This window comes from Protopterus annectens, chromosome 2.part0 (assembly GCF_019279795.1).
Source record: "Protopterus annectens isolate FY-2018-M chromosome 2.part0, PAN1.0, whole genome shotgun sequence".
Taxonomy (NCBI): domain Eukaryota; kingdom Metazoa; phylum Chordata; order Ceratodontiformes; family Protopteridae; genus Protopterus; species Protopterus annectens.
The window spans coordinates 270,504,529-270,517,377 of NC_056728.1; the positions used below are offsets into that span (position 1 = coordinate 270,504,529).

General features: G+C 41.2%; 1 protein-coding gene across 2 annotated transcripts in view; it reads left to right on the plus strand.

Annotated features, from left to right (window-relative positions):
• Positions 1-12,849, plus strand: part of PPIC (peptidylprolyl isomerase C) — a 263,346-nt gene that overhangs the window by 118,483 nt on the left and 132,014 nt on the right. For both annotated transcript variants that reach the window (XM_044060755.1, XM_044060754.1), the window contains exon 3: positions 5,782-5,875. In XM_044060755.1, coding sequence (XP_043916690.1) covers positions 5,782-5,875 — 94 coding nt within the window. The remainder of the gene's footprint in view (positions 1-5,781; positions 5,876-12,849) is intronic.

The window sequence follows — 12,849 nt, forward strand, 5'->3', positions numbered from 1 at the left end:
GCTTATTTTTTTGTACAAACTATCATCAATCCAACGTTACATAAAACTGTCTTTCAGCTTTTCCCGGTTAGGGGTCGCCACAGTGGAACTCTGGTCTACTAATGATTGGCAGTGAATTTTTATGGTATCGAGTTGCCAACCTTCAAGAAAGGCACACCCACTCACGTACGCACCTACCTGCATGTCTTTTAGAGTGAATTTGACTGTGGGGAGGACATGCAGACTCTGCACAGAAGGCACGCCATCCGAGAATCGAACCGGAGAGCCTCTGGCTGTGAGGCGACAACGCTAACCACTGTACCACCACGGCACATCAATCCAACATTACATAAATTGCTTAATTCCTGTCTATCCTTAATTCTCACTCCTCCTCCAAAGCATTATTCTGTATGTATTGTTCCCACAATTTCAATTTTTCTATGTAATTTGCTCCTACCCTTGTCTAAAGATCCCACTGCCAATTCTTGTATCTCTGTTGCAATATTCAGTACTTCAAATACAGTTGATTTCTGTTTTCTAGTAATTGCTTTTTTAGCAGCAACCATAATTAAATTTAGCAAGGGTTTACTATGTCTAGGCAGTTTAGATCTTGTATTCCAGCTCAAAAAATATTTTCCCTTGTTACACCTATTGCCTTACCCAGTATTTCTGATGGGGTACTCTGCAGGGAATTTTTGAAGTCTGCCAACTTATTACAGTCCCAAAACACATTCCCAATTACCTGTTTCTTCCCAGTCACACCTTTAACATTTGCCATCTACCTGAGGAAAAATTCTTTAGAGTCTGCTTGGGGTATAAAAATACCTATGCAAACACTTCCCATGCAAAAATTCTAAATCTTCTAGACTCTGTTGCATACTTGGGAGACATACATATGTCCTTTCATTGTTTCCTTGTGAATTGCTTATCCAGTCTCTTATGCCAGTCTATTCTAACTTACTCTTGATTACTATAGTTACAGTGCAATATTTTATGCATCCGAATAGTTATCCCTTTTTTAGCTTCATTCAACTAAAAACTCTACAAGAGCAGGCCTTTCACTTGGGATTCCCTTATCGCTTTCTTTTTGCCGAAACTGTGTTATTCATCCTTGATAAGGAAGGCAGTCTCTAGCCTGCATTCCAAATGTCTTATTGGCCTCTTCCCATTCTATTACCTCTCCCTCTCTGTTATTTGGTTCCAATACCTTGGTTCCTTTGCCAGTTTTCTCCAATAAATTCTAACCCTCTCTTGCCTATTCTCTGTAGCCCTACTTGCAGTCATTCCTAATGAAAAAATATAATTTCCCCATTTTCATGTCTGCAAGTTTCAGTTACTGTTTGTAAGATTTTACTGGAAGGCACAAGACCACTCTGTGATGGATGTCGTCATGAGAAGCTAGCGATTATAACTCATATCAGCAGCTGTACAGTGTAAACCTAATTTACGTGTAGCTGGCCTGTTACTTGATGCACCAGAGCAAGTCTACCATACACTTCTAAGGACATTTTTCTCTTGCATGTTATTTGGTGGTAAGAATGGATCATGATGCTGTAGCCTTTAGCCATCACATATAATTGATGGCAATAAGTGGGATTATACTGACATTTATCATATATTAAATTGCTGCCATTCAGAATTGCTTTCACATTTTCTTTTAAAATTTTCATGACAGGATACTGGATACCTCCGTTTGGTACAGAACAGTACATGAGTTAGCATTAATGGCAACATGTGCATTTTGTAGTTGTGTGTCAATGCATACTTTTTAAAAGATATGTTTGGTTCTTCAATTGTCCTCTTTCAAATGATGCTTTTGCACATTTGTCAAGACCAGATGGCATTTTTATGTCACCCAAGAATGTTTTAACTTGTAGATGTTCTTTCAGGTGTGTATATCTGATGAACTGTATGATTTTAGACCACCTACAAACAGTAGATGAGTTATCTTTTGACAGGATGATTTTCTTGGAGTCAAACTAAACCCATTACCTAGACTGTTAAGTTGTTGTTTGTCTTTCGGCTTTTTCCCGGTAAGGGGTCGCCACAGCAGAACTCCAGTCCGCTAATGATTGGCAGTAGATTTTTACAAAACGCCGAGGTGCCAGCTCGAGGCCCAACCTTATTTATTATTTTATTTATTTTACATTTGTTGACCGGGCTAGTCTAACTGGATATATGTCCATTTTTAGTAGAGGCCCGGGGAGAAAAGCTCCAAGCATGAACAGTGACAAAGTTTACAATATATAAATAAACAGGTAAAATCACGGTACAGAGGCAACATTGGTCAAAAAAAAATTATACTAAACACAGTAGTAAGTTTGAGCAAGACCCAATTAGGAGAGAAAACCCTTTTATTTTATCCTCATACTATGAAGGAAAGTGTAGTGACTAGAATTAGAGGCATAGGTTAGAGGAGTAGAGAAAGGGGTGAGAGCAGGAAGGGGAAAGAGATATCAGTCTGGGTTTGCTCATGGAAAAAGCCAGTGAGTTTTAAGATGTTCTTTAAGATGTTTTTTAAATAGAGAAGTAGAAGCAAGGGTTGATATTTCAGAAGGAAGCTGATTCTAGTTTTTACCTGCTGTGTTTGAGAAAAGTGAGTCACCAGCTTTGTTCTTAGATTTAATAGATGAAACTAGGAGCTTATTAGCAGAGCGTAGTGTAGCCAGATTTTTGTATGGTGTAATCATATTACTGAGGATAGGGGTGTTGTTGTGGTGGTATAGGATCTCTTAGGTGATAAGTAATTGTTGACAAAGTATATAGTTCTGTAATTCTAGCCATCCCAGTTGTTTGAGGTTGAGGCAGTGGTGAGTTTTAAAGGGGGAGCAAGTGATGAATCTAGCTATGCTATTATAACAGGTAGAACGTTTGGAGACGTTGTTTTTAGATAGGTTAGTATATATAGCAGAGGCATAGAAAAGGGTAGAAATAAGGTGGGTCTGGGCAATAGTTTTTCTGGCAGAAGGGGTAAGGAAGGGTTTAATTCTATAGAGGGTACCAAATTTTTTATTAACAGACTTTATAGTGGAGTTAATGTGGTCATCGTAGTTCAGGCGATTATCAATTGTTACACCTAGTAGGCGGGTTGTAGTATCTGGGGTTATGTTGGTAGCATTGTTAGAGGTTATGCCTTCAACGAAGGCATGCCCATTTACGCATGCATGTCTTTTGAATGCTACCCAACCACGGGGAGGACATGCAGACTCTGCACAGAAGGCACTCTCAAGCCAAGCCGGGAATCGAACGGGAGAACCTCTTGCTGTGAGGTAACAACGCTACCACTGTACCACCGCGGCATTATTGCCTAGACTGTTAAGTAAACAGCTTAATTGATTGAAGGCAAAAGAAAACAGTAATAGTGACAAAGAATCAACCTGGAATGTTCCACACTGAATTCTTACACACTGGGTAGTAGTTTTCTCTTAGCATTAGTTGTTCCTGAACATAATCTGTGAATAATTTCTTTACTAACGTTGTTGAATCAATATTATTCCAGTCTGTTTCTGGTAAATTTAACTCCCCAACTAATATTATTCTTCCCTCCTGTGTTTCATGTAAGAAATGTATGAATTCATGGTGGTACTTTTTTTTAAACTGTGTTGCAGTTGATTCTAATTGGCATGTCCATAGAGATCTATTTGTTTCTTTATTTTCCTTTACTAGTTTATGCTTTGTAATATCTTCTCTGTTACTAGTTTTGCTGCACAGTATTCTGTTAATAAAGCAGTAACCTATGAGTGAGTCTGGGTAAATTCGGATATACCCACACTCATTTGTAGGTTATTGCTGTTATACAATGACATTATTTAAGAAATAAATTGCTTACTTTTCTTGGGCTGTCCAATCAGTGTGCACATTTTTGAGTAAGAATGACCTGTCATGGTGTAATTTCTGCTACATCATGTGGATCTCTTTTTATAGTTCCAATGACTTGATTAACTTTGCTTGTTAGTTTAACAATCCATGCCTTGATTAGTTTTGCTAGCTTCTGTCTCTGCATTTATATATCGTTATGTTTATCCACTTCTGTCAAAGCCAGCAGGTCTCCTTTAAATTGTTCTCTGCATGGTTAAGAGCTTCTTTGGCAGTTTGTGTTTCATGCTCTTTCTGTCACGGCATAAGACATATATCTTGGTTTTTGAGTGATTCTGTAGCTAGATCTCCTGAATTAATAAACCATTATTGGCTGATAAAATGCTTTGTTTCCTCTGTTACTTCCTCAGCCTGTGCCTGTTTTAGTGAACTACATTTCTGAAATGGAAATGGCACTTGTGCTTGAGGTTCCCAATCAAATCCTTCACTTCTTAGTTAATACATCCTTTCATTTTCAAGTTGCTCTGTTTCTATATCACTAAACTGCTTATTTTTCACTACATTAGATTATATGTTGCTATTCTCTCTTTTATAACATTTACCATGTCTGGGTGTTCATGCATCTTAAAATATATTTTACTTTGTTTTATAAGTATTAGTTAGAATTGATTTCTTTTCTGCAAATGAGCTGCACCGTGTTAAGTCTTGCTTCTTCTCATGAGTCCAGTCCTCTCTCTATAAGGTTGTAAATACCTGTGGACTTTTTCTTCCTCTGTTAACACTTCCATTTTTTTGTTTTCTGATTCACTCAATGTTTTATTATCTGCTCAACCATTTTGTTTTTACTCAGCTAATGATCTTAGGTTAGCGTCTCTAATGTTTGTCATTTTTTCTATTTCAGTGATTTCTGTATTTTTTCCCCCATAATTTTACATTGTAATGTGTGAGTATATATGGGTCTATTTCACATCGTCGAACTTGTACAAGTTCGAACGATGTAATATCTAATCCAAAAGTCTGAAACGCAAAAATAGCAACGCCACGGCACATCGATTTTTTTCCAAAGGAAAGAAGTCAGTGAGCCTTTTTCGGAGCTTTGCTATTTCCTCCACTGTGGTGCGATCTCGGAGTTGGTATATTTAAGTAGGGGCTGTGTGGGGGGCACATCCCCCACTTTAGTTTTTAGTTTAAGGTTTATGGGGTTTTTTTTGTTGGGGAACAATGATTTAAAAATCACTGTTCTGTGTGTTTATTGTGCAGTTTCGGACTTTTGGGTTCGATATTACATCGTTCAAACTTATACAAGTTTGATGATGTGAGATAGACACAGTATATATATATGTATGCATATATACGTATGCATGGGGATCCCTATGTAAACATTAAACATTCACAACAGCAAACATTATAACATCGAACCAGGAATGTTAAAAAAACAGAACACTGGAAAAAAAAACCTTCATTGTGCAAGATCATGGTACAGTGGAGATTGAGGTTTTGCTCCTTTCCCCACTGTAGTGTAACCTCAGAATTTATATATATATATATATATATATATATATATATATATATATATATATATATATATATATATATATATATATATATATATGCCTCCCTCTGCAAAGAAGCAGGTTTTGTGTCTCTTGTTTATGTTTCAGTGTTCCATGTTTTCAATGTTTTCCAATTCTATGTTCGAAAGTTCACAACAGCAAACGTTATATGTTTAGATAGGGATCCATTTACACACACACACACGCACACACGCACACACACACACACACACACACACACACACACACAGTATTAACCTGTTCAGCTGCAGTGGTCACAATTTGATTTAACATATTCTTTTGTTTCTGTTCAGGATCAGTTAGATTTGTTGAAGTATCAGTTTATTGTGGGGTTTGCACACTGCTCTTTTAATGTTTGTTTGCAATAGCGTACATGTAATATTTAATCTTGTTTTCATTTCCCCATACGTAGTTTGAATACAGCTATAAAGGAAGCAAATTTCATCGTGTGATAAAAGATTTTGTGATCCAAGGTGGAGATATTACTACAGGAGATGGAAATGGAGGTAAAGTATAAGTGTGTGTATTATTTGTCTCTTTTATGCTCTAGGGCAGTTCTTCAAATGGTTTAATCATTTTTGGTATGTGAGTGTGTCTGTGTGCACATTTAAATGTTTTCATAATTGTAGGAGCTCCAAATAAAGTATGTGATAAAAACGTGTGTGTTAGACTCTGTAGATAACTGGTACATGGTACACTGTATAAATATTAATGTTACATAGGGATCCATTTGCATGCACGATTAATGTTACATAGGGATCCATTTGCATGCACGCACACACACACGAACCTATGTAGTCCTATCTCGCAGTAATTCTTGCTGGTTGGTTCGGAGCCCATCCTCGGCTTCGACTCAGCTGAATACAAAAGCTCGAGAGCTTACAGTGGCTTGAGGCTAATCCCTATCCTATGATGCCCCAGTCTACATCCCCAGATCTCGTTTGCCACGCAAGCTTTGAGACGTTTCTTCAGTTGGCTCAATTGGCTTGTTGGCTCATAACTATAACTTTTCAATTATTTGGTATTTTTCCTTGCTAGTTGTACTATTTTTTCTTCCCTATATACACCTGTTAGCTGTTCGTGTTGTCTGCATTAGAATCCTTTTAAGTCTTTCCGCCCCTCTTTAGAGAGTGCCATTTTAGTTAGAGGCCTCTCTCGGCCCCTTAAGTTTCAGGGCCATTTTCTCTTCCAGGTCAGATCCCGTTTAAGTTATAGGGTTCTGTCCCTTTCCCCTTTCGGTAGAATCCATTTCAGTTAGAGGATTCTATTTATAAAAAAAAAAAAATTAAAAAGGGTTTTAAAAGTTTGTTATTGTTTTACCTACATAATGTCTAAGGAGAGTTTGAAGGACTGCTCTAAAGAACCCAAGGAGCATAAGCCTTCTGGGTTCAAGAAATGTGTAAAATGTGCTAGAAAGATGTCGTTGACAGATGCGCACACTAATTGTGTTTACTGTCTCGGTGCCATACATCTGCAAGACCCTTACACTATTTATCATGGTTTTAGTAGTAGAGTTCTGCAGGAGCGTAAAACTAAGTTGATTGCCAAAGGTCTTCTTTCTTTTCAGCAAGCTTTGGATGAGGGCTCTAAGTCATCTAGAAAGAAGCCAGCTTCCGCTCCAGATTCAGAGCCACACAAAAAAATTTTGGAACCGAGGGCTCTCGGCTCCGACAAGTCTATATAACCAACCTCTTCAGTGCCATTAGTGTCAAAGGAGCCGACTGAGGTTTCTACTCCTCGGACCCCAGCTTTGGATCTGACGGTGGTGTCACCAGTCTTGAGATCTCCCATATTGGAGTTTAGGAGATATCCCTCTTTGTCCACCCGCTCCTCCAGGAGTCTTTCAGATGATGTAGAGTGGGTGGTGAAGAGATTGCTTCGCACACCGGCCCTGGCAAAATTGCTTTCACCTCCGGGCCCAAAGGCATCGGAGCCACCTGTCTCCGCTTCACTTTCTTTGATTCCTCCTCGGATTACCCTAGAGTCTTCGGAGCTGGAGGGAATGGATCCGATTGTAGTGGAACCATTGGCCCTGAGACCCTTGCTGGCTTCTTCTGTTCCGACTTCAGCTCTGGTGTCTTCGGCTCTATCCGGTGCCAAGACATCTGGGACCCCATGCTCTCTGGTCGGCTCCGGGGGTGAGAATCGGCTTGGTATGTCTTCTGATCCAACTCTCCCTCTTGGTGCTTTGGCTCGGTTGAACTCGGCGCCTACCTCTGCCTCTTAACCAATTTCCAGTATCCAAGGTGCGGAGGTCTTCTCCTGAATGGGGTGGGAGTGCTTTCGAGGTAGCGGAGAGGATGCTGTCCTCTGAGACTGCACCGCTCTTGGATCCACTCCCAATTCCCCACCAGGTGCCTGTGTCTATCTCTTCTCCACCCCCTCCTAAGCATAAGAGATCTGGAGCCCCAGGTGGCGGTGCCCCTTCTGGGACTTCTCCTGAGTATCCCTCAGAGGATGTTCCCAGGAAGAGGCTTTGCTAGAGGAAGCACATTGACTCCCCTGAGTCAGTCACTTCAGATACTGACTTGGATGAATCCAAAGGGTCTCCAAGATCCTCCTCTAAGGATGTCTCCTTTGCTGACATCCTGGAAATCCTTAAACAGAGGGGTGATTGTCAGCCCATCAACCCTTCAGAGGATGATTCAGTGTACCTGGAGACTTTTGGATCTCACCCTTCCACCACCTGGGTGACTCCTTTTTACGACAAGTTGTTAGAGGTAATTTCCAGGAAAGCATGGACTTCGCTGGCACTGTGGAGCCTGTTCCGATGATGCCAAACAAATTTATTACAACCCCTAAAGAAAAGAAATTTTTAACAAAAGAGTTCCCGTAGATGCCATGGTGGTGGTGGCGGCGGCCATGAAGAAGGAATTGTCAGAAACCTGTTCATCTATCCAACCTCCTAATAAAGACTCTAGGACTATGGCTAGATATGGCAAGCACATGTTCTCTTCAGTGACCTTCACCTTGTGGTCGCTGAACTATTTATCTAATTTCACTAGACTTCAAAGCGATCTCATCAAAGAACTAGGTGATACCCTTCAAGGAGCAGTAGCTGCGGGGTCCACAGACAAGGTATCCTCACAGCTAGCCACCCTTACCTCTATCGCAAACTCCTCCATAAGGCTAATCTCCTATGCAGCTGACGGATCGAGTAGAGCGGCTGCATCAGGAATCTCTCTCAGGAGACATTCCTGGATGCGCCTTTGTAACTTTGCTGACCCTTTCAAGTCTTCATTTACCAATGCCCCTTTTGATGGTTCAGCCTTGTTTGGACCTGTGGTAAAAGAGACACTGACCAGGTGCGAGAAGGACGGGAAAACCTTATCTGCTGTGGGAGTCCGTTTTTCTGCCCCTTCCAGACCTTATCCCAATGGTCAAAAGGGTGGGAAAATGTGGTTTCACAAATCCCAGAAAGGTTTCTCGGATGCATGTGACAATTCTTCCCCCAGGGGCAAAGGGGGAAGTTATAACAGAAGATGCCGCCCTCGCAGCAGAGGAGGTCCGCAGAATCAGGGCAACAGAGAGACCTTCTCTGATAGGCCCTACCAGCGCTCCTGAAAGGAGACCCGCCTGTCCTTCTCTGAAGGCAGTCGGGGGTCACTTGTCATTGTACCCAAGCACCTGGCGACAAATTTCCTGAATCAAATGGGTACAAGAAATAATATCCAGAAGTTACCTTATTCCTTTTTCTTCCACCCCTCCAAAACAAAAGTCCTTACCAGATGTTCCACCCGCGCAAAAGGACTTGGCAACTCTAGAGATTCAACCATTGCTAGACAAAAGAGTCATTCAAGAAGTCCCCGCAGACCAGATAGTATCCGGAACTTACTCAAGGTTTTTTTAGTGCCAAAAAAGACAGGGGACTGAAGATCCATCCTAGATCTCAGCAGATTAAACAAATCAGTAAAGAAAACAAAGTTCTGGATGGTAACCCTGCAGTCGATATTCCCTATCATAGGGAAAGACAACTGGATGTGCTCTATCGACCTCAAGGTGCATACTACCATATAAAAATGGACAGGCGGTCCAGAAGGTATCTGCGCTGCCTGCTGGGAGCCAGTCACTACCAATTTCGAACACTTCCCTTTGGCCTCACTACAGCCCCCAGAGTGTTCACCAAATGTATGACAGTGGTCAGGGCTCAACTGAGACGTCAGGGATTCAGACTGTTTCCATATCTGGACGACTGGCTCCTCACCGCCTCCACCAGGCATCTACTATCTCTGGCCAGGGACAAAACCCTTCTTCTTTGCAACAAGCTGGGCATCACTATAAATCAAGAAAAATATGCCTTGTTACCATCGCAACATATTGTCTTCTTAGGAGCATAGTTAAATACAAGAGGCATGACGGCAAGACTCACCCCAGATCGAATCCACTCCCTGCATTAACAGGTAAAAATTTTCATTTCAACAAAGAAAGTCCAGGCCAGACAAGTGTTACAGACCCTGGGAACCATGGCCAATGCCATTCTGCTGGTGCCCTTAGCCCGATTACACATGAGACTCCTACAATGGCTGTTATTCGCACAGTGGTTGATGCAAGATATCCCTCTTTCACATCCAATATACATCACGGAGTTTTGCAGGAGAGATTTAACTTGGTGGCTTCAGACAGATCAGCTGTATCTAGGTCGTCCCTTTGTGTTTCCCCAACCAAAGGCAGTGTTAACCACGGACACTTCCCAGATAGGGTGGGGGGGTCATTATCTGGGAAGGGCAGTTCAAGGTTTATGGCAGGACCATGAGAATCATCTGCATATAAACATCCTAGAGATGAAGAGTGGTGCTTTATGTATTGCAGGCACTTCAGGACTCTCTCCCTCTAGAAACAATTGCATTTCAGACAGACATGTCGGTTGTGTGGTATATAAACAAACAAGGAGGAACCAAATCTTACCCTCTATGTCGAGAGGCATTAAGAGTTTGGCAATGGGCGATTGCTTCTCAATGCTTTCTAATTGCAATGCACATCCTGGGGAAATCCAGTGTGATAGCGGACAAACTCAGCAGGACTCTCCTCTTACCTCACGAGTGGTCCCTGAACAGAGAGATTGCGGAGATGATTTTCCGCAGATGGGGCCAGCCTTGCTGCGACCTTTTCGCCACTTCCAAGAATACCAAATCCAGCAACTCCTTTGCCCCTAATTCCCCCAAAGGGGAAGCCACCCAGGGATGCACTGGTTCACGATTGGCCCTCGGGATTACTCTATGCCTTTCCCACTTTCCACTCATTCCAAAGGTGTTACAGAAAGCCAAATGGTCGAGAAGCAAAATGATCCTCATTGCTCCTTACTGGCCTCATTAAGTTTGGTTTCCCTTTCTATAAACCCACCTCTTGGAGGATCCTTGGATTCTGGATCCAATTCCGGACCTTCTGACCCACTCTTCGGAAGAGTTCCATCCATCCATCCACACCTTGAAGTTGACAGCTTGGCTGCTCCAATTCCACGACTAGCCAGGTGTTATTCTTTCACACCAGCAGTAAGTCATATCCTTGCTTCTTCCCATAAACCTTCCACTAGGAAATTATACTCTAACAAATGGAAGAGATTTTCATGTTGGGCAGCTAAACGAAATATCGAACCTCTTACCTATTCCAGCAATTTTAGAGTTTCTCTCAAATTTGTTTGAAGAAGGTGCTGTGGCAGCTACTATTAGGGTACAATTTGCTGCTATCTCCAGTTTTCATACAGGTGAAATGGGTGTTCCCATTATGTCTCACAGATTATGCAAGGCCTTTCTCAAAGGTACCTTTCTACTTAGGCCCCCGATTAATGAACCGATGACACACCCTGGGATCTAAATTTGATTCTAAATTCTCTGACTACATCTCCCTATGAACCTACTTCTACTTGTGATCTGAAATATTTATCATGGAAAACCCTCTTCCTTGTTTCAGAGCTGCAGGCTCTTTCAGTACGTCCGCTTTATATTGTATTTCATAAGGACAGGGTATCTCTAAGAACTAATCCCTCCTTCCTCCCAAAGATTTGTTCTGAAAACAACATAAACCAATCCATGAAATTGCTAGTCTTTCCAACAAGGCAGAATATAAACTACACCAGCTTGATGTGCACAGACAGTTGCATTTCTACTTGCATAGAACAAAAGACATTAGAAAGTCAGATCAGCTTTTTGTCTCCTTTTCTGATAAGAAGACAGGATTACCAGTCTCAAAGATGACCTTGTCTAAATGGCTTACGATTTGTATCATCCTTTCATACCAAAAGAATGACATACAATTGCCAGGGAAGATAAAAGGTCACTCCACTAGTTCAGTCTCAAGTTCATTTGACTTTCAAGCAAGGTTTCCTCTAGATTCAATTTGTGCAGCTGCTACATGGGCGAAACCTCACAACTTTATCACTCATTACAAAGTGGACTTGGCCTCCCGGAACAGGGCTTCCTTTGGATCCACGGTACTGAAAAGTCTTTTTTCCTGAGCCACCCTAAGGTTTAGGGGCTAGGGACGCTGTCCCAACCAGCAAGAATTATGGCAAGATAGGACTACATAACATCTAGAAGTTATGTACTTACCATAACGTTCCATGTTTGTAGTCACTCTCACCTATATTCTTGCGTCCCACCCTCCTTCCCCCTCCCATTCCTGGAGGAACTGGTGGACAAAATTACCTGCCTGCAGAGATATGACTTTCAGCCTCTTCCTTGACTGAATTATAGTGATTTGTGTATATGTATATATATTTTCATGTATATATGTTTATATACATATAGAAGATAAGATGCTGCTTCTTGCTTGCAAACCAGATCTGGGGATGTAGCCAGGGGCATAATGGGAGAGGGATTCGCCTCGAGCCACTGAAAGCTCTCGAGCTTTAGTATTCGGCCGAGTCAACCAGCAAGAATATAGGCAAGATGGACTACAAACATGGAATGTTATGGTAAGTGCATAACTTCTAGTTTTTTATATATCTGCAGTGTTGGTGCATGTCAGAGTTTATCTACAATCTTGGAATGTCCTCAACATTTTTTCTGTAGTTGTACTGTATCACCAAATCTACTAAAATATCCACAGACAGGCACATTGATGCTACTTGCTAAAAGCTGAAGTAAAGTTTCACTCATTGTGCATGGAAAACCCTCTAGTACAATAAAACTGCCTCCTAAACCCAAATATACACTTATCTGAAATAAATTAAATGAAATAAGTTAAAACGTGGTGCACACACTAAAGTGAATGGGAAGTGTGTGTGTGTGTGTGTGTGTGTGTGTGTGTGTGTGTGTGTGTGTGTGTGTGTGTGTGTGTGTGTGTGTGTGTGTACATGTCTTTACACACTGTAAATACAGCCCCCCCAAAATTAATTTGCTACCTAAATCAACTCCAGTAGTAAACAAAATTTGTTTGCATTTATAAAAAAAAGTTAAAGTAAACAATTACAATTTTATTGTCATAAAATGGCATTACAGATTAATAGTTTCATAGGTAATAACACTAGGCTTTCTGCCCTTGT